The sequence below is a fragment of the Pezoporus wallicus genome, unplaced genomic scaffold (assembly GCF_028554395.1).
Source record: "Pezoporus wallicus isolate ANWC-B61680 ecotype Strahan unplaced genomic scaffold, APGP_CSIRO_Pwel_v1 contig_5485, whole genome shotgun sequence".
NCBI lineage: Eukaryota > Metazoa > Chordata > Aves > Psittaciformes > Psittacidae > Pezoporus > Pezoporus wallicus.
In genome coordinates this window covers 60731-78566 of record NW_026641550.1, presented here as the reverse complement: position 1 = coordinate 78566, position 17836 = coordinate 60731, and the positions used below count along the sequence as shown (strand labels likewise).

Here is a 17836-nt window from a genome sequence, read left to right as displayed (position 1 = left end):
CATCCACAGGTTTAGGACACACTCCTGGTCTCCCTCCCTCCCTTCACACACAGATACCCACTCTCTGATTAATGCCTTACGTAATGAAGTCCCATGTTTGCAGAAAAATGGAATTGTTACATGAACTTTTTTAACGAATCAGTTTTTAAATGAACCCTATTCAACTCCCCTAATCATCTAGCCACCAATGTCACTGAAGACAGAGGGCAAAACCAGGGGGAGGTGTGGCTGCCAAGGCAAGGCAGCCTCAGCTGCAGAGTAAATCGGCTTTGCCAGTTTCAGTTGTTTTAGGTCTCATGGCCTTGCCCTACATATTAAAGAGTCAAGAGCGAAAAAACATCCTCAGTTAACTGGGAGAGAGGGGTATGCCAAGCTGAACTCACAGATGAGGCCTCGGTGGACAACACTTAAAAATAGGCTTAATTTGTATCCCAGATGGCTGCTAAGTGCTTGCATGCTTCGGAAAAACTATCTTCCCAAGAGGAATGCAATTCCTTGAAGACACGCCAGGGACAAGCAGGGGCTGTAAATGAACTTTCTCAGAAATAGCCAAAGGAGTACTGAGACTCTCACTGTAAAGAAGTTCTCCTCAAACTCTCCAGCGGGTTGCTCAGCATGACAGTACCAAGACTGTGACCTCAGCTGGCCCTAAGTCTGGGACAACAATGATCACCAACCCCTCTGCCACACTTCCCCTCTTCTGAGCCTCCACAGTACATGCCAGCAACCCCAGCCCAGTCCTGAATGAAGACCATGCAGTCCTAAAACTAACTCCACAATCTATAAAAACCCAGAGTTTAACAACTTTGTTCTACTCTTACTCTGGGGCCCAAAGCAGACACCCCTGTGACTCCCCTCCCACTGTCACTGCCTCCGTTCCCAGGCTCAGTTTCTCCTTTCCCAGAAAGGGGTCACACTGCTCAGGAACTGGGCCCTGACAAGACATCTTTTACTCGCATTCTCCCTCCATGCTCCCTCTCTCTGCTGTCACCCTTAGATCCAGTCAATGTCTGCAGCCCCAGGCTCCCTCCTTCATGCACTTTACCACCCACAGGCAGGAAGGACACTCATTTCGGAAAAGCAGAGCTCATCACCTGAAGCAATGCCCTTGCTGCCCCTCCCTGCCTCCTGGGCACCCACAGCAAGGCTTTTGGAGGTGAGGCTGCCTTCAAGGCATGCTGTGCCAGGCAGGAATCCCACTCAAGGGCTGCCCTCTCTCCCAGCAGCCCCTCTCCATTGGCAGCTCCTTGTCCAGGCATGCCTGGGGTGCCCAGAGGGTCTCCAAGCCCTGTGTCTCCTGCTTCCTCTGCTGCCGGCACCCCCTGGCAGCCTCAGCTGTGGTTTCATGACAGTTTCCTTATAGCCTCTGCCCCTGCCCCTGCTCGCTCCAGGCCCAGCTCTGCAGGGAAGAGGAGTCACAGAGAAGCTCTGGGTTGGTGATGCTCTTCCCCACACCCACATGTGACCTCAAGGGAGACAGTGCTCCACAGCTCAGGCCTCCTCTTGGCATGCTGAAAGCAAGTTGCCAGCCCCCTAAAAGCCTGCCTGCTGCAGTTCACCGAGAGGATGAAGGGCAATGTACCAGCAGAAAACCCTCACACCCAGGCCCTTTCTTTCAAAGAGGAAAGTGGCTCTGTGAAGAAGGCAGCTCTCTGCAGGGAAGTGAGATGGTCTGAGAAGGAATTCCTCAGCTCCTCCAGGACCCTAGACTGTGGACCACAGCATCAGCCAGTCCCACATACGACTATAGAGACTGGGATCCCCTGGTCACTTGCAGGGCTAGTGCCCCGTGCTCTCCTGCCCATAAGGACACATCACCAGTGCTTCTGAACAGGGTGGGGAGGATGGATGGAGGAAGAGAGCCCGAAGGCCCCACTCTCACCCTGTGTGCCCACCAGCACCATTGGCACCTCCGCTGTGTTCCGGTAGCTGCAGAGCCGCAGGTAGTAGTTGTAGACTGTCTGGAAGCTGATCTCATCCTCCAGGCTGAAGACAAACACCACAGCATCGACCCAGGCAGCAAACTGAGGGAGACACACCAGCTGTTACAGCCCAGACAAGCGTCCTGGAGCCCCAGCACTGCCCCAGGCCCTGTAACATCACAGAGAGGCCCTAGGGTGAGCAGCCATTACAGGGGTAGCCCCTCCTCAGGACAGTCCTCATGTTCTCTCTCAAACAGGTTCCAAGAGGCAGCTGGGTAGGTCCCTCCCCAACCCAGGGTGGGAAAGGGCTGCAGGAGGTACAGGTCTCTTACCTGGAGTTCGGGGGGGCCCCCTTCATCTCGAATCAGCAGCAAGTAACTCTGACCATCCACTACAATCTCCTTCTTAAATCGGCCACCTTGGGAAGAGAGCAAAGCAGCAGTCAAGTGAGAGGTGGGGGGAAGCAGGGGAAACCCCTAATGAAGGTTAGGCAAGGCTGCTGAGCCCTGTGGTGGTGGCAAATAAGGTGGGGAGACTTGGGGTCACCTCTAAAGCAGAGGACCCAGACCACTCCCCTGGCACCCTGAGAACCAGACCTACCCTCTGGAGACTCCTCCTGCACGTAGGTGCCGGTCAGGTAGCGGTGCACGAGGGCTGACTTGCCACTGGACAGGTTCCCCACGATGCCCTGAAACAGAGGCACACATCACCCACTGTCCATGTGCCCCGCATGTCTCCCTCTACAGAAGACCACCCCTTGCATGGTGAGACCACCACTGCCTGTGCACACACAGATGGGGACAGAGACGCTCCTGAGAGGACACTGGGGATGGCGGAACCCAGCCCAGTACTCAGTGAGGCCTGGGCTGGGTTGGTCTGTCTGCCCCAGTTGGTCTCAGTGGGGCAGACAGCAGCAGGGACTGGGGCGCAGGTACCCAGATGAAGAGTGGTGAGGACCCCTGTCCCCCCCAAACAGGCACAGCCCTTTCAGCACCGTGTTAGCTCTTCCCACAGTCTTCCTGCTCCTCAGGGGAACACTTGCCCTCCCAAGCCACAACACTTAGAAGGAAAAGAACTCTTCTCCAAGCTCACACATCCCAATTTTGGTGTGCTGCTCTTGACAGCCCCTGCCAGAAGGAGACTAAGAGCAGAGACTGGCTATGTGTTTGGTAGAGCTGCTGCTTCCAATGCCAGCAGCAAGGTGCAGCACTTGCTCCTCTCTGCAGCAGTGACACTGCTGCAGCAGAGCACACGTTTCCTGGAGGAGCCGGCTGTGCTGCCTGCACAGGAAGACATCCAGCACCAATCTTTAACTGACTGAAAATAAAGACACGTAGCACCAATTTTTAACTAGATTGAAACATCTTAGGCTAGGGGTCTGTCAGTCTGTTTCACCCCACAAATCTGCTACCAAACAAACAGAGCTGTCCCAGGATAGGTCAGCCAGAAAACCCAGGTATTCCTAGTGTCCGCACTTTCCCAACTGTTCAAAACAACTGCAGTGCCTCAGGGCTTGCAAGTGGCCCTGCCTGCTGATGAGAGAGCAGCCCTGGGGTGACAGGGCACCTTCTTCCATTGTTGCAAAAGATCTAGTTTCAACTGATCAACTCCTATCCCACAGCTACTCTGCACAACCATGGGGACAGCAGAGTGGGCTCTTGCGTGACCGAGCATCCTGCCTCGTGGTCATCTAGTGTCAGCTGCTGTGTTGCTCTGATGGAGCTGAATTAGAAACACTGGGGAAAGGTAGAGGCGCCCTTGGCCTGCAGTATGCCCTTCTACCTCCTCCCAATGCTCCAGGCCTGTGGAGAAATGCTCTAGGCCAAGAGCCTAACTCAGTCCTTACACAGCTCTATGCATCTCAAAACCCTGGCAACCTCCTACCAGTTCACCATGCAGAGCCCATGAAGCTCGCAGAACATGTGGTCCCGCCTTGCACTTGTTTGCAGAGTTACTTTCAAAGCCACTCAGTTGCAGGCACACCACTGCTGAAAGAAATGGGGGTGAGGAGAGGAGTGACTGGGAACACTAAAGCTGCCTCTGCAACCAAAAGTAAGCTTAAGGCTGACCTTTTCCAGGTAAAGGGATGAGGCTGGCGAGTGAGTCACCACCAGGCAGGTTCTCCAGCTTTCAGCCAGGTGCTCAAAAGCTGCTGCTGCACTGGTCCTGCCCTGGGCGACCCGCACGCTTCTGTCAAGGGACAGAGACGCACCAGCCGTGCATCAGTGCCAGTCAGCCAGCAGCAGACCACACTACAGGAGCACAGGAAACCCTCTGATTTGCCAGTGCCTCTTGTGCCCATGCCATATGGAGCCAGCATCCAGCAGGAACAAGGTGCCAGGAGCCCAGGACTAGGAAGTGTGGATCACCACACTCCCATGGGCATGCCCAGGCCCAACATATCACTGCCAGGTCTGTCATCCACAGCAGTAATTACAGATCATACACAGCGCGTTTGGACAGATGAGAACACGCACCAGACTGCACCTCACAGGTAACGCACACGTGCTTCGGAGCCAAGTGAGCGGCAGAGATGGAAGAGGCACACAAGCGCTGTAGCCCACGGTATAAATGAAGGCAACACTCCCTTTTCCGGCCACTGCTGCACTTTGATGGGAGCATGAGCAGCATGGGGTATGAAGGGGTGGAAACAAGAAACTGTGGATACCACGGTACACAGCGGGCAGCGGAGGGGCTCAGCTCAGTGCCCTCTGCAGCTTCAGTCTCTGGACAACCTCTGCAAAACAGAGCAGCACCCTGAGACTCCCTGGCAGCCAGGACTCCATGTAACATCAGGCACTAAACACTCCAACAATGTTTAGCTCTCGAAAACTTGGATGGAGGCTGCATTTACGCTTTGTTTATACTCAAACTCCTGACCTACGTCTTGCTGAAATCCACTTCTGCTTTGCCTTATCTTCAAGCTCATCTGGCATTATAAACAAGCTCAAACAGAACTGACAGTATCGAGGAACGTGACCCTTCAGAGGCACCAAACCGAAGCAAAACATGGGGTTTAGGCACCATGGAAACCTCTGTATTGAGACATGCTGGGCCAATGAGGGAACGCAGCCTGCCCCTGTGCTGGCCAGTGACAGGCTGACATTGTCCCTTGTCAGGGCCAGGGACGAGTCCTTGCCAAGGGCATCATTTGTGCCCGTCTGCAGGAACTGTTGCCATCTCCCAGACAGCCTCCTCTCAGCCTCCAGCAGAGAGATGAAGCTTCAGCATAAAATTCCAGTGGGGAAAACTGCTGAACATAACTTAAATACATAAAGCTATTACAGATCCTTAGAGAAAGTACACTGACCACTTGTGGTGCACACGGCAACGTGAGCAGGGAAGAAAGCAGCAAGATCCTGCCCTCTGGCAGAAGATGTGAAACAGTTACTTCCCACAGAAGAAGGAGGAACATAAGCTGTGGTCAACATGACTTTGTGGTAACCTGGGAACTTGTTCAAAGACCTGTCAGTCTGTAGAGACATGGGGTGAAGAGCTGGGCCCTGTAATAGATGGCGATGACAGCACCACTGGGAGATGAGGATGGAAGGCACGGCAGCACCGGTGCACCCATGGGGCAGTCAGGGCCACAGCACCATGGTGCAGAACAGACCCCTTGATACGCACGTGAAAGCTCAGGACCTGCCTGGCTCTATGCATCCCCACTGGCTGAACACAATCTCAGACGCAGACAGGAGCAGCTTTGCTGCTACACGAGGTCCTTCCCTTCACAGCCACAGAAACTAAAAATCACCCCAGAAACCACCGCCAAACACAGGGAGTCCTGCTACTGCCTGACCCCAGAGACATGATAGAGAAGGCTCCAGCCCAGCAAGGCCAGGACTGAACCAAGACTGTGAAAGGCCTCTAGGCTTTTAGGAAGAGGTGCTCAGCCAGATGAAACCCTGAAGCAACAGAGATCCCCAGAGGTCATGGAAAACATGGGAAAAGGATCGTGCTAATTGAGGAAGAGCTAAAAGCGTTAGGTATATTTAGCTCGCAGCACTGTTTTGAAGCCTGCAGAATGTTACAATGTCAGAAGGCAGTACACAGAATAGCTGCAAGGGTACTTTTGAACAGACACACATTTTACAAGCTAAGCTAACCAATGAATATTCAAAAGTTTGTTTTCATTTTCACTTAGCAGCAGATCAGAAGAACCATGGCAGCACGGCGCTGGTATGTTCTACAAAAAGCCTGCTTGCTTCTTCGAGTAAGAGTGAAAAAATTCATCTTGAAAGGGCTGGGGGAGACATGCCAACAATCTTTACAGGGAGTTCAGGGCTGCCATGGAGAGCACAGGGAGAGCGGAGCAGTGGAATAGACTGCAAGGTCCCCGAGAACACCCAGCCAGCTGCTCCGAAGTGCGGGCAGCCTTCTGCCCACCAACATCCCTTCCTGCACTGCTGACCACCACCAGCTCACAGATGGCCGTGGTGAGCTGGTTTGTGGCCATCAGCAACAGCAGGCCATGGGAAACAGCTCCATCTCAGAGGTGCTGCACCCCCAAATCAGGACCCCTCCCTCACAACCTTGTCCCAGATGATTGAGCTGTGTTAGGGGGTGAGAGGGAGGCAGAGGTAGCCCCCAATAGAGACCCCATCCTAAAGGCAGGTGATGAAGCCTGGTAACAGCATGTCCTGTGAAACCCACTATGTGCTGACAAACCAGAGGAGATTACTCCTCTCTGCTTGGCAGAACAAAGCACCAGAGGTGACAGTTTCATCCACTGCCCTCCTTGACAGGGGCACCACCAGGAGGTGGCCAGCAGAGGCCAGGGAAGCCCCAGTGTGGAGCTGCAGTTTGTGAGGCTCACACAGAGAGGTGACATCTCCCACATGGTAACTGCCACACTTCCAAAGCAGCTCTGAGAGTGATCACAGCAGATGCATGCCTGACCCACTGCTCAGGATCTGCCCCTGCTTCTGCTATGCCTGAAAGTCTAGCCCATGCAGCAGTACCTGATCAAGAATTACAGCTATCCTACAGCTAGCAGGAAGGGCAAGGTACTCAAATACTGCCTTTTGACCTACATGTCTGAGTGTTCTCCAAGATCAACACCCTCTCACTTAGGAGTGTGAGCCTCCAAGAAGCCTTGGCCCTCCTTTGCCTTCCTCTACTCCACTCTTGTGAGACCCCCCCTGCAGTCCTGCGTCCAGCTCTGGGGGCCCAACATAAGAAAGACGTAGGGCTGCTGGAGCAAGTCCACAGGAGGTTTTGAGGGCTGGAGCACCTCTGCTGTGAAGACAGGCTGCTTGTTCAGCCTGAAGAAGAGAAGGCTCCGGGGACACTTTAGAGCACATGTGTCTGCCCGCAATAGGGGGCTGAAACCACGTGATCTTTAAGGTCCCTTCCAATCCAAACCATTTATGATTCTATGATTCCCACAGCACGATGGCAGCTCCAGGTCCTCTCTTTTCCTAGCAGGGCTGAGGTCTCTCTGCATTTCCACTTGGCCACATTAAAACATGTATTTTCATTGGGGATCTGGAAAACATCAGAGACCCAGGGGTATCCAAGGCACGAGTTGCAAGTACTCACCACTTTCAGCTCAGGCACAGAGCGACTCAGGGTCCATTCCTGGCTGTTCACAAACGAATCTGCAGAACAGAGAGGAGAAATCATCAGGTCACTGTGGTCTTCCTCAGATCCCAACAGGGCTCCTGCCACGCTCTCCCTGCTCCCTCCAAGCAGATCTGTGGCTCTTCCCTCCCTTACACCTTGTCCAAAGGCAAGAAGCTGCACAAGGTCCCAACACTGCCCATGCCCATGTAGCTGGAGCTCCAGATGGGAAGGAGCACCCAAGCTGCAGGCAGCAGGCAGCACAGCAGCGCAGAGCCCATGTACTGCAGGTTGGGGACCTTCCTTCCCGTCCTGCAGGAGCACAAAGGGCCCTGAAGCATCCCCTTCCTCAAGGCACATGGGACAATGGAAGCACCAGACACCAGATGCCTTTTTGGGGGGGGAAATGCTGTAAAGGACGCCAGAATTGAGGGCACACACTAGTGAAAGCAGTGCCCTGGAAGCTGTACTTGGGCTACACCACCAGTGTGCTGTACACAGTGCAGATAAAGAACTGAAGGCACCCTATAATCTACGTTCATGATGGAAAGTGAACACAACTAATTACGTGTACATTATGTAATTTGCAGAACATTGTAATAGGCTTTAGAAGGTTGTAACAATCAGGCATGGCTTTGAATGGCACAGGAAACACCCTCTCTCGGGCCACAGAAATCACCAACACTTCATTTACATCCAGACAATCTCCAGGACCTGGTCAAACAACAGACTTCTCAAACAAAACCAGACTCTCCAGAGGAGGAGCAAGAGCCTGGGGAACACCTTGATTATCAGAAGAAGCCAGCAGTCACTCCTAAGAAAACCAGAATCCTTCATTTACTTTGGATAAGGAAGTGCATCCTCCACCCAAAGGCACATGGCTACGGGGTATGGGGCTGAAACAAAAGAGCAGCACTTGCTCTATGTTAATTGCATAAAAATAATAAAGGATTTTTGGAGACAGGAAACCTGTGGGAGCACAGCTTCTTGAAGAACCTGTAATAAACTTGTGGAATTTATTGCCACAATGAATGGAAATCTCACATGGGTTCAAAAAGGGAAGAGGTGACTCCATGAGACGTGACTGTGGGCAGTGACTGGGCCCTGGCACAGGCTGCCCAGAGAAGCTGTGGCTGCCCCATCCCTGGCAGCGTTCAAGGCCAGCTTGGATGGGGCTTGGAGCAACCTGGTCTAGTGGAAGGTGTCCCTGCCTGTGGCAGGGGGTTGGAACTGGATGAGCCTTAAGGTCCCTTCCAAGACAAACCATTCATGATTCTATGATTAAACATGACAGCCTTGGTGCTACTGCTGCTCAGATGTCACCCAAGGCCGCAGTGGGACACCAAGCCTGAGTGAAGGATGGCCCTAGACCTGCCCTGCTGCCCCGTCCCTGCAGTGGCCACTCCACAGCTCCTTCAAGCTGCCCCTGGCAGCCCCGACTCCACCAGGGCTTATAGTGTAAACCCCAGCTCTCTGTGCCTCCACCGGCACTGCCCAAACCGGCTGGGTGAGCTGGCGCTGCAGGTCTCTGCCGAGTAGGTGTTTCATCTGGGGCTGTGCCAAGAACCGCAGCCTGAAACTATGGCAGTGCAGGAGATGCTGCCAGGCACAGGCAGGATCAGAGGGCAATGGCAGGCTCTTCAGCCCTGCCAGTGCCAGTCAGCAGCTATCTTCATCCCAGTTAACGTTCCTGTATCTCCCAGGGCAGGCTGGACACATAGCAGCTGCGGCCCCCTCTCTCCCCAAGCTAACACATTGTCTCATCTCCACCTACCTCACCCAGCAAACCAGTGAGAGATGCAGAGGCCAAAGCTGTGTGGGGACAAGCCCACTACCGTGGCCAGAGGGCTGGCAGAGACCCTGCCCTGACTGCCTGCACATCTGCATGCTGACCTGCTGCTGCTCAGTGTGCATGAGGGGAAAAAGAGATGATCCACCACTGTGCCTTCAGCACAGCACTTGTGCAGCCGTCAGCTCTTACAGGCCACAGCACGTCTGTCCATTGTGTCAAGACGTAAGAACACGAAGCTCACACCTCAAGTTTACCATTCATACACTAACCTAGTAACACTGCTTTATCAGAAGCTACAGACAAATAAAGAGTCTGATGCAGTAACACAAAGTTATTCATAACCATCATGAAGGTTCTTTAGAGGAATTGTTTCTTCATGGTCTCTTTCACCTAGCCATTCTTTTTTTTAGGCAGAAGTAAAGTTTTTATTAAAACAACCAGTAAGTTACGAGGAAAATGGTAAGTTCTTGTGCCCTTTCAAAAAGGTAACAGCACACCTGTATTTCCAACTGCATTACCTGGTCTAAAAATAGCTGCCACCTCCACTTGCAACTTCAGCTCCACTTAGTTCTTTTCCCAGTCCACTGAGATGGCTAAACCACCTTCCATGCCTTCTCCTTTACCGGCATTCCCTCCCTCCTGATTAGACAAGGCAGCATATGGGCACTGTTTCACTAAAAACACATTATTCTCGAATGATAGAAAACTGGCAAAAACCAAGCAGGTTTTTCAAGGGGTTCTGAGCAGAGCAGGAGTCAAATGCACTCGCCGACTGGGCCTTAAGAAAGAAAAGACAGGCAGAGAGAGACCTGGAGATGGCAGGCTGTTCTCTTTCTGTTCTCAGATGCTCAGCACAGAGAAAGCCTCCAGATTTTCCATAGCTGCCTCCTGTGCTAATTATTCTAACATCATTGGGTTTTAACCAAGCTCCAGATTAGCAACAGTTAGATTTCTGACTTGCTGCGAAGGCCTCTGAGTAAACCTTAACACAAACACCTAACAGCACCACAATGCCAACTGAACTAACATTCAGCCATACAACACATCAAATTAGTAACTACCATTAGCATGCTTAACGCGAAACACCAACGTACAACCTGCACACCTCTGCTTGTCAGTCAGCTCCTGACGTGTGCCAACACCCAATTCCAGCCCAGGCCACCAGCCAGCCCTCGTGATCAACCTGATGTGTCCCAGCCTGTGCATGGCACCATCAGTCCACAGGTCCCAATGTGCTGAGCTGCATCCACATCATCTCTACTCAGCAGCACGCGTCAGGGCACTGGCACCTCTCTGCATGGTGCAACCCGAACTCCCACCACCGCAAGTCCCTGCACCCAAGTGACAGCCCCACTGGTGGGAAGGAGTGGGATGGAGGCACCGGCAGTGATGCTCTCATGGTCACCGTTAATGCCTGTCCCAAGCTGCAGCAGGGAGGATACACTGGTACCTGCTGACTCAACCACACTGCCCTGGTGTCCTCTGTGTGTCCCCAGATCCCTACCAAAGGCTGCTTACCAAGGGCTGCTTACCCTCCCTGGGGGTGGCAGGGGCTGCTTTGCCCCAGCAGCAGCTTCTGCTGAGGGCAGGAGGCTGCCCAACATCACTACTTGAGAATGGCCATCTGTATTCAGGCTGAGGTCCATCCAGCCATGTCCAGCATCAGTGGGCACATGGGAGCCCAGGAAGAGCAGGAACAAGGGTGAGAGTACATGACACTGACCCCACATGTTTGTGGCTGCTGGCTTCTTCAGCTCAAGGATCTCCTGTGGTTTATCTATTTGGTAAACCACAAAAATCTCTCCTTTGAGTAATTGTTCTGGCTCCTTTTAAAACCATACAAAATTTCAGTTCCACATGTCTCTATCAAGGAGTTTCAGCAATACAAATACCCATTCCTTGAAAACCTACTTTCTTCTGTTTCAGGTTTGACTTCACTGGATGCCCCAGCTGCAGTACCAGAGGTGGTAAGCTAACAAAACACACCTAGCCAGCCTGACCAGCACCCCCATCTTTCACCACAACCCCTCCTCTCCACACTGTGGAGTACCAGCTCTTGGATCACTCCTTGTACAGAAGCTGTTGTGCACCTTGCACTCTCTCTGCTGTCCACCAGTATCTCCTGTTTAGCAGAAGAGGACACCATCTGCTGCACATGTGGCTGTGCAAAGCATCTCACCTGCAATAGGAGGAAGGCAGCCAGCTGCAGTGGAAGGTCCCACAACGCCCCAGTGATTGATCCTGCCCAGACCACCCAGCAGAGCCAGCTGTAACGATAAGGTGTTCTATCCAAAGCATTTCAGGATCGAGATACCCCAGTGTAAATGCTCACAGAGGTACGGGTGAGCCCACTCTTATTCCAGTACCCAGGAGGGTAAAAGCAAAAGCTTACAGACTGTGTTACCAAAGGAACAGAGACCAAGGTAGAAGTGGCCTTGAACTGAAGACAGTCACAAGATCCCTTCACAATCACCTGGAAAAGTTACTGAGAACAGATCTCAGTTCCCTCTGTGGCTGCTTCCAGAGCACTCCCTGAAGACCATGGGGAGAAGCTTAGCTATGGTAGTCAAAAGCAGGAAAAATGCCTTTACCTGCAGCAACCAGCAGCCTGTAGCATCTCCTCCTTCCCCAAACAGCAGGCTCCAGAACTCACAGAAGTTTCTACTGCACCTGCAGGACCACCACTACTAATCACAAATCCTTGACTTACACCATTCCCACAAGGTACTCAAGACCACCAGCTAGCCCAGGAAGGCCTGAGGATCTGGCGCACAACCCACTTTCACATGTCAGCCTGGGGTTCTTGCCACAACAGTCTTTCAAGTCTGTCACTGTTACTGGACCTCGGTGCATTTTACATTCCCCTGCTCTGCCCCCAAAACAAGCCGACCACCCCTCTCTCCTCACGGAAGGGTGATGCCCATGCACGCCACACTGACGCATGGGTGACCCACACCTAGCCCCGATGCGCCCATTCACAGGCCCCAACATAACTCATCCGTCAGCTCCCACATCACCTGAAGCCCCGCAGCCTGCAAGGATGCATACGTGGCTCCATCACTTGATTTTCAGCTCATCGCCCAGCACAGAGCCCTCCCCACAGCCATTTCCCTGCACTTGCTCTCCTCCTCCACCAGCAGCTTCTTGCAGGAGCGAGCACAGCAGCCGTGTGCGGGTGACACCCACAGAGCTGTCAGGAAGGCACCTCGAGAGCAGTTTCTCAACCACTCAAAACAGCCACAGGCCAAGTACCTGGCTGCTGAAAAGTGCTGACACAACTCGCTGATGTCAGCTCATCCACCCCAGGCGCTGATCCTTTGCTACCAAAATGCAGCATAAGGCAATTTCCTGCACCTCATAAGTGCAAATCCTGTTAGTGCAATACTGTACACTCTGAGTGTCTGTGCCAGACCAGTGCAAGGGAGGTCCAAGTACACACCTGCAGGAGATTGATTTGGGTGTGAGAATCCCCCCTCCAACAATACCTTTCCCCTCCCCACCACTGCACAAGCAGTGCAGGGGGCGACAGCAGCCATTCAGGCACCGTTCCCCACTGGAAGAGGCACTAGATCCCCATCTTCTCCTAGGGAGGAACATCGACCACTCAGAAGCACGTATCAAGCCACCAGTGACCTGTCCTGATCTAATGAACTAACTGAAATCCAGGCATCAGCAGTGCTGGAGCTTTGGTACGAGTTTGTTTAGCAGAAATTGCCTCCAGCTGAAGTAACACCTTAATGAACTCCCTCATCATTAGGGCTCACGTAGGCACCGGGGAGTAGCAATACACTTGACCAGCTTCTCTGCTTGACTGGCTGCATCACTGTTTTTTCACATTAAAACACACCCCCAGTCACTTCCTCCCTCTTCTCTTTGTTATTTAGTAATACAGAAGAAACCAGACCATGAGTGCTGTGGTTGAACATCTTCCCCAGGCGCATCTGATCTTGAAAGCAGAAGCAGTGGACTCACAGCACCACCTGCACACCAAGAGCCTTAGCCCAGGCAAACAGGGGCCTTGGCTCCAAGACACAACCACAGTCTGACCTGTCCTGGAAAACAAAGACTCAGGCCAAGTTTGTCACTGCCCAAAAGCTTCTGCTCATGGAGATTTTCATGCAGAAGGTGGCAACCCATATGGAAGTTTGGAAGTTACAGTGCATAGAGTCCCCACTGTGAAGAGCAGCAGATACGGACATAAAGAGGGTATGGACATTAAGCAGACACCCTACATAGCTGATGTCCCTCGGTCAGCCACTCATCCTGGACACCTTCAGTGCCCTCAGACCAGACCACAGTTGTGGGATGGGCAGTATCACACACAGGAAGCAAGACCAGAACCCTCCATCTCAGAGGCTGGATACAACAGGCCCCTTCACCTCTACCAACAGCATGGTCCCGCTGCTGCCTGTATCCATGTGCTGCTGCAAAGCTGGGAGCAGGAAGGGGCTGGCTGGGCAAAACTGACTGCTCACCCAGGCTGCTCCCTTCATAGGATGAAGCATAGCAGGTTCATCTACCTTACGCTTCAGAAGCGCTAGTGCCAGACACATTTGGTCTCCACACACAGCAACTAATAATTAACCGACTCATTATCCAAGCCACTGCGGAACTGACTTGGACCCTGAAACCCTTGACAGTAAAAGCAGCCTTGAAACCAGGTCAGAGGCTGAGCATACAGAGCGGCACACACAGAGACCACGTTCCAAAGTACCCATCTGCCCGCACATGCAGATAAAAGGGCAGCAGAGTGCGACATGCCTGGGCAGAGCCACCTCTTCCTGGCCAGGCTCGATAAACCTTCAACCCTGGCAATGCTGGCAGGAAGAGAGATTTCTCCAGGTCATGGACCAACATGGCAAGGCTAGCATTCCCGTCACAGGATTACCCAATGTGGACACCCTGTGTAGGACATGGCCTTAGCAAGGATTACCTCACCAGATCTCTAAGTGCTTTGCAGCAGTGGAAGGAGAGGATCTTTCCCAGAGGATCTCTGGGAAAACAGATCCTCCAGCAATCACAAACTGCCACTCTTACTCCTTAGAACACAAGCGGCAGCAGCTGGTGCCGTCAGACTACGTATGCAGTGCAGGGCACAGATTTTAGCCATATATTAAGCCTCTAGCACCTACTACTTCCCAATCCACATCTGAATACACACAGACCGAAGAACTGTACTGAATTCTGCTCTGATGGCTGACCAGAGTCTGCTGAAAGGGACAACCTAGTACAGCTGGTGATGTGAAAGACATAACCCATCACCTGCCCCACACCAGTGCTCTGTGGGGACCTTCCTCACCAGTAAAAACCTGTTCCAAATTTGTTCGACCTCAGCTCCAGCTGTTCAACCTCACAAGCAAAAGCAGGTTAAGATGAAAAAGGTGCTGGTTTTTGAAGCTCCCTCTTCCTACAGATGCTTGTAGACTGTAATCAGAACACCTCTGCAGCCACTGCACACACCTCAGATCTCATCCTGAGTATCAGACCGTTCAGATCAGTGTCCCAAAAACTCCTTCCTTGATACCTGCCAGACTTCTCAAGTTTTTCTGAAGCGTGGACACCAGACTGGATTCAGCATTCAAGGCATGGTCTCTAAACCCATCATGGCATCTCTGCTTCTCACCAATGCTCCCAGCTATGCTGAGGCAGGTACCAACAAGAGATGATGCATATCATTATCCACTCAGTTCACTATGCAAACTTCACCTTATTAATGTAAAAACACACCCCTCGTCTCCCAGTAGTCTTCTCTCACACATGCCCTATACATCAGTGCCCTGTGTGGCTAAACACCAGAGTAAAGGCAGTTACCTTAAACCACCTTGGAAAGCAGGGCATCTTTCTTGGGAGAGTGGAATGCGATTGTGAGAAACACTTTCTGAGCTGTCGGAGATGCTGCACCCATTGTATGGTCCCTCTATGCACAGGGAAAACTCCAGTCCCAAACCAGCTCAGTTTTTCCAAGCCTGTGCCCATCAGAAGGCATCTTAGAACTGCACCAACTGATACCTTGATACCTAGAAATGTTCCTTTGAACCACCAATGATGGTTATTTGTCATCAGTCCAAACTGGCCAGAGTCTGGTTTGACTTTGTTCTCTAAGTCCACCGGGCTCTTTGCCTTCCCTTGGTGTATTAACACCCCTTGTTAGCCGCCATCCTGCCGCACAAAGACCAGCTCTTTTAAGTCTTTTTTGGCTAACGAACTCTGTGCTCCCATGATCAGCCCTCCCTGTGCAGAGTTCCAGCTGAAACCCACCACCACAGTGAATGAACATGGCTTACACCAGCGTAAATGTAGTTACCTTAAACCACCTTTAGAAAGCACCTTTCCTGGGAGAGGGGAATGTGGTTGTAAGAAGGACTTCCAGAACTGTCAGAGATGCTGCACTCATTGCATGGTCCCTCTATGCACAAGGATGGGGACCATCCTCCTGGCTCTCTGGTGGGGATGGGCTTTTTAGTCCTTGGGTATATCTACACAGCAGTGTGCAGGGCTGGATGGGTATCTCAGCTTGCTATGAACAAAACCTCCAGGTTCTGGAAACAGGGTAGCAGTGCTGGCTTGGATCTCTGCCTGGACTCATACATCCAGCTTTTCCAAAGAGCTGATAACCACAACTGCAGCTGCACCCCTCAGGAGGGCATGTTGGGACTCTATCAGCAGCTCTCCTAGGGCTAAGGTGGGCAGCAATAGCACAGAGAGCATCAAAGCTTTTGAAACTTCGAGAAGGTGTTAAAACACTCCTGGCCTGCCAACCCGAAACAGGAATGGGGCAGAGATCTCCTTGAGCTCCCTCTTCCAGCAAGCCCATGTTGGAGCAGCATTAAGGGTGTGCGCCTCCAGTCTACGACGTCCTGGCTTTAGAGGCTCACAGCTCCCACTGGAGCGAGCCAGAGCTCATGGACCAACATGCTGAGCAAAGAGACAAAGGGAAACTGCACATAAGGTGGGACAAGCAACAGCAGCTTTGCTCTGCAAACTTCCCTGCTCCTTCTTCACATCTTGTTGAGCCCAGGAGGACACTGGCTGTGTACAGAAGCCTGTATTGCCTGCACTGGGTACCAGGCAGGCAATGGCAAAGCAGCGCTCTGAAGTAAGACCAAACCAAAGCATGAACTTGGCACCTCCAGCAAGCAGGGCCTGGTCAGCCACAATGAGCCACAGACCCTGAAGCAGGTCAGAGAGGCCATCCCCAAGCTTGGGCCTCCAATATGAGCCACGGTGGCAAATGCTAACCACCCTGGCAAGCAGCAATCTCTAGCTGGCTCCAAGCCCCCTCCATTGCTCCTCAGCGAAGCCTCAGAAGGCTCCCCAGCAGATCATCGAATCACAGAATCAGCTGGGTTGGAAAAGACCTTTAAAGATCACCAAGTCCAACCGTTAGCTCAGGACTGCCAAGTCCAGCACTGATCCATGTCACCGAGGGCCTCATCTACATAGTTGTGAACACTTCCAGGGATGGCAATTCCACTACTGCCCTGGGCAGCTTGTTCCAGTGCCTGACTATCTATTTTTCCCCAATATCCTCTGGAGCATCTTGAGGCCTCTTCCTCTTGTTCTTGGGAGAAGAGACCAGCCACCTCCTAGCTCCAACCTCCTTTCAGGTAGCTGCAGAGAGCAGCGAGGTGAGGGGCAAGGAAACCACCACAAGCCCTCAACCTCAGCTACTCCCCTGGGAACGCGGCCGCCTGGCCTGCTGCTGCTGCTGGCGCAGCTCCTGCTGGAAGCCACTGGCAAGCAGGAACAGGCCCCCTGCCGCACAGGCAGGGCCCGGCCCTCCCTGCCCGGATACACCCACATTCCCCAGCCATGAGCGCAGCCTCCCCCCGCCTGGGAACCTCCCGCCACCCACCCAGCACCCAGCACCCAGCCCCGGGCACCCCAGCCAGCAGCAGGCCCCCCGGGAGGAGCACACGGCAGCAGCAGGACCCTGTCCCTTTGCCTCGAAGGCAGCCTCGGCCACCCACCCAGAGCCTCCAGGTCTTTCCCCAGAACACAGCGAGCCCTGGGGATGACGGGAGCTGGCAGGAACAAGCCCTCTGAGCTCCCTGTGTGGCAGCAAGGCTCAGGCTGCCAGCAGTGCTGCTCCTCCACTGGTCCTTGGAGCCCAGCCATCCTGGACAACATCCTGGGCACAAAGCTGCTCCAGCAGCCGCTGCCTGGGGAGCATGTGGATTCCCTGGGGAGCCTACCAGCCCCATCTGCCCCTCTGGCACATGAGCCAAGCCAGGGAGCTGCCTCCAGAACGCCTGGGCTCCAGAGCAGAGTGATGGAAACCTGAAGAGGCTCGCAAGGGCCTGAAAGCTGCTGCTCTGCCTCCCTGAGTGCAGCAGGTCCCAGCCAGCCCAGCCCCAGAGCCATGTGTGCAGACCAGTGCTCAAGACCTTCAAAGCCTATGGATGCTGTTCTCGCCCTCCAGACCCTGCCCAAGGACCTGACAGCCGCTTCAACTGCCAGTCCCTATCACGTTGGCGGACACCCAGTCGAGCACCACCATGATCCCGAACGCACACTCCTCACCTCCAATTGGCCTCAAGGCAGACCCCGGCAGCACTAT

The 17836-nt window shown here is 53.1% G+C and overlaps 1 protein-coding gene across 3 annotated transcripts in view; it reads right to left on the bottom strand.

The window, feature by feature from the left end:
- AGAP3 (ArfGAP with GTPase domain, ankyrin repeat and PH domain 3) overlaps nucleotides 1-17836 on the bottom strand; it is a 134347-nt gene that overhangs the window by 76572 nt on the left and 39939 nt on the right. For all 3 annotated transcript variants that reach the window (XM_057424258.1, XM_057424259.1, XM_057424257.1), the window contains exons 2-5: nucleotides 7464-7522; nucleotides 2523-2610; nucleotides 2255-2340; nucleotides 1883-2024 (exon numbers count right to left, since the gene is read on the bottom strand). In XM_057424258.1, the coding sequence (XP_057280241.1) occupies nucleotides 1883-2024; nucleotides 2255-2340; nucleotides 2523-2610; nucleotides 7464-7522 (375 nt within the window). The remainder of the gene's footprint in view (nucleotides 1-1882; nucleotides 2025-2254; nucleotides 2341-2522; nucleotides 2611-7463; nucleotides 7523-17836) is intronic.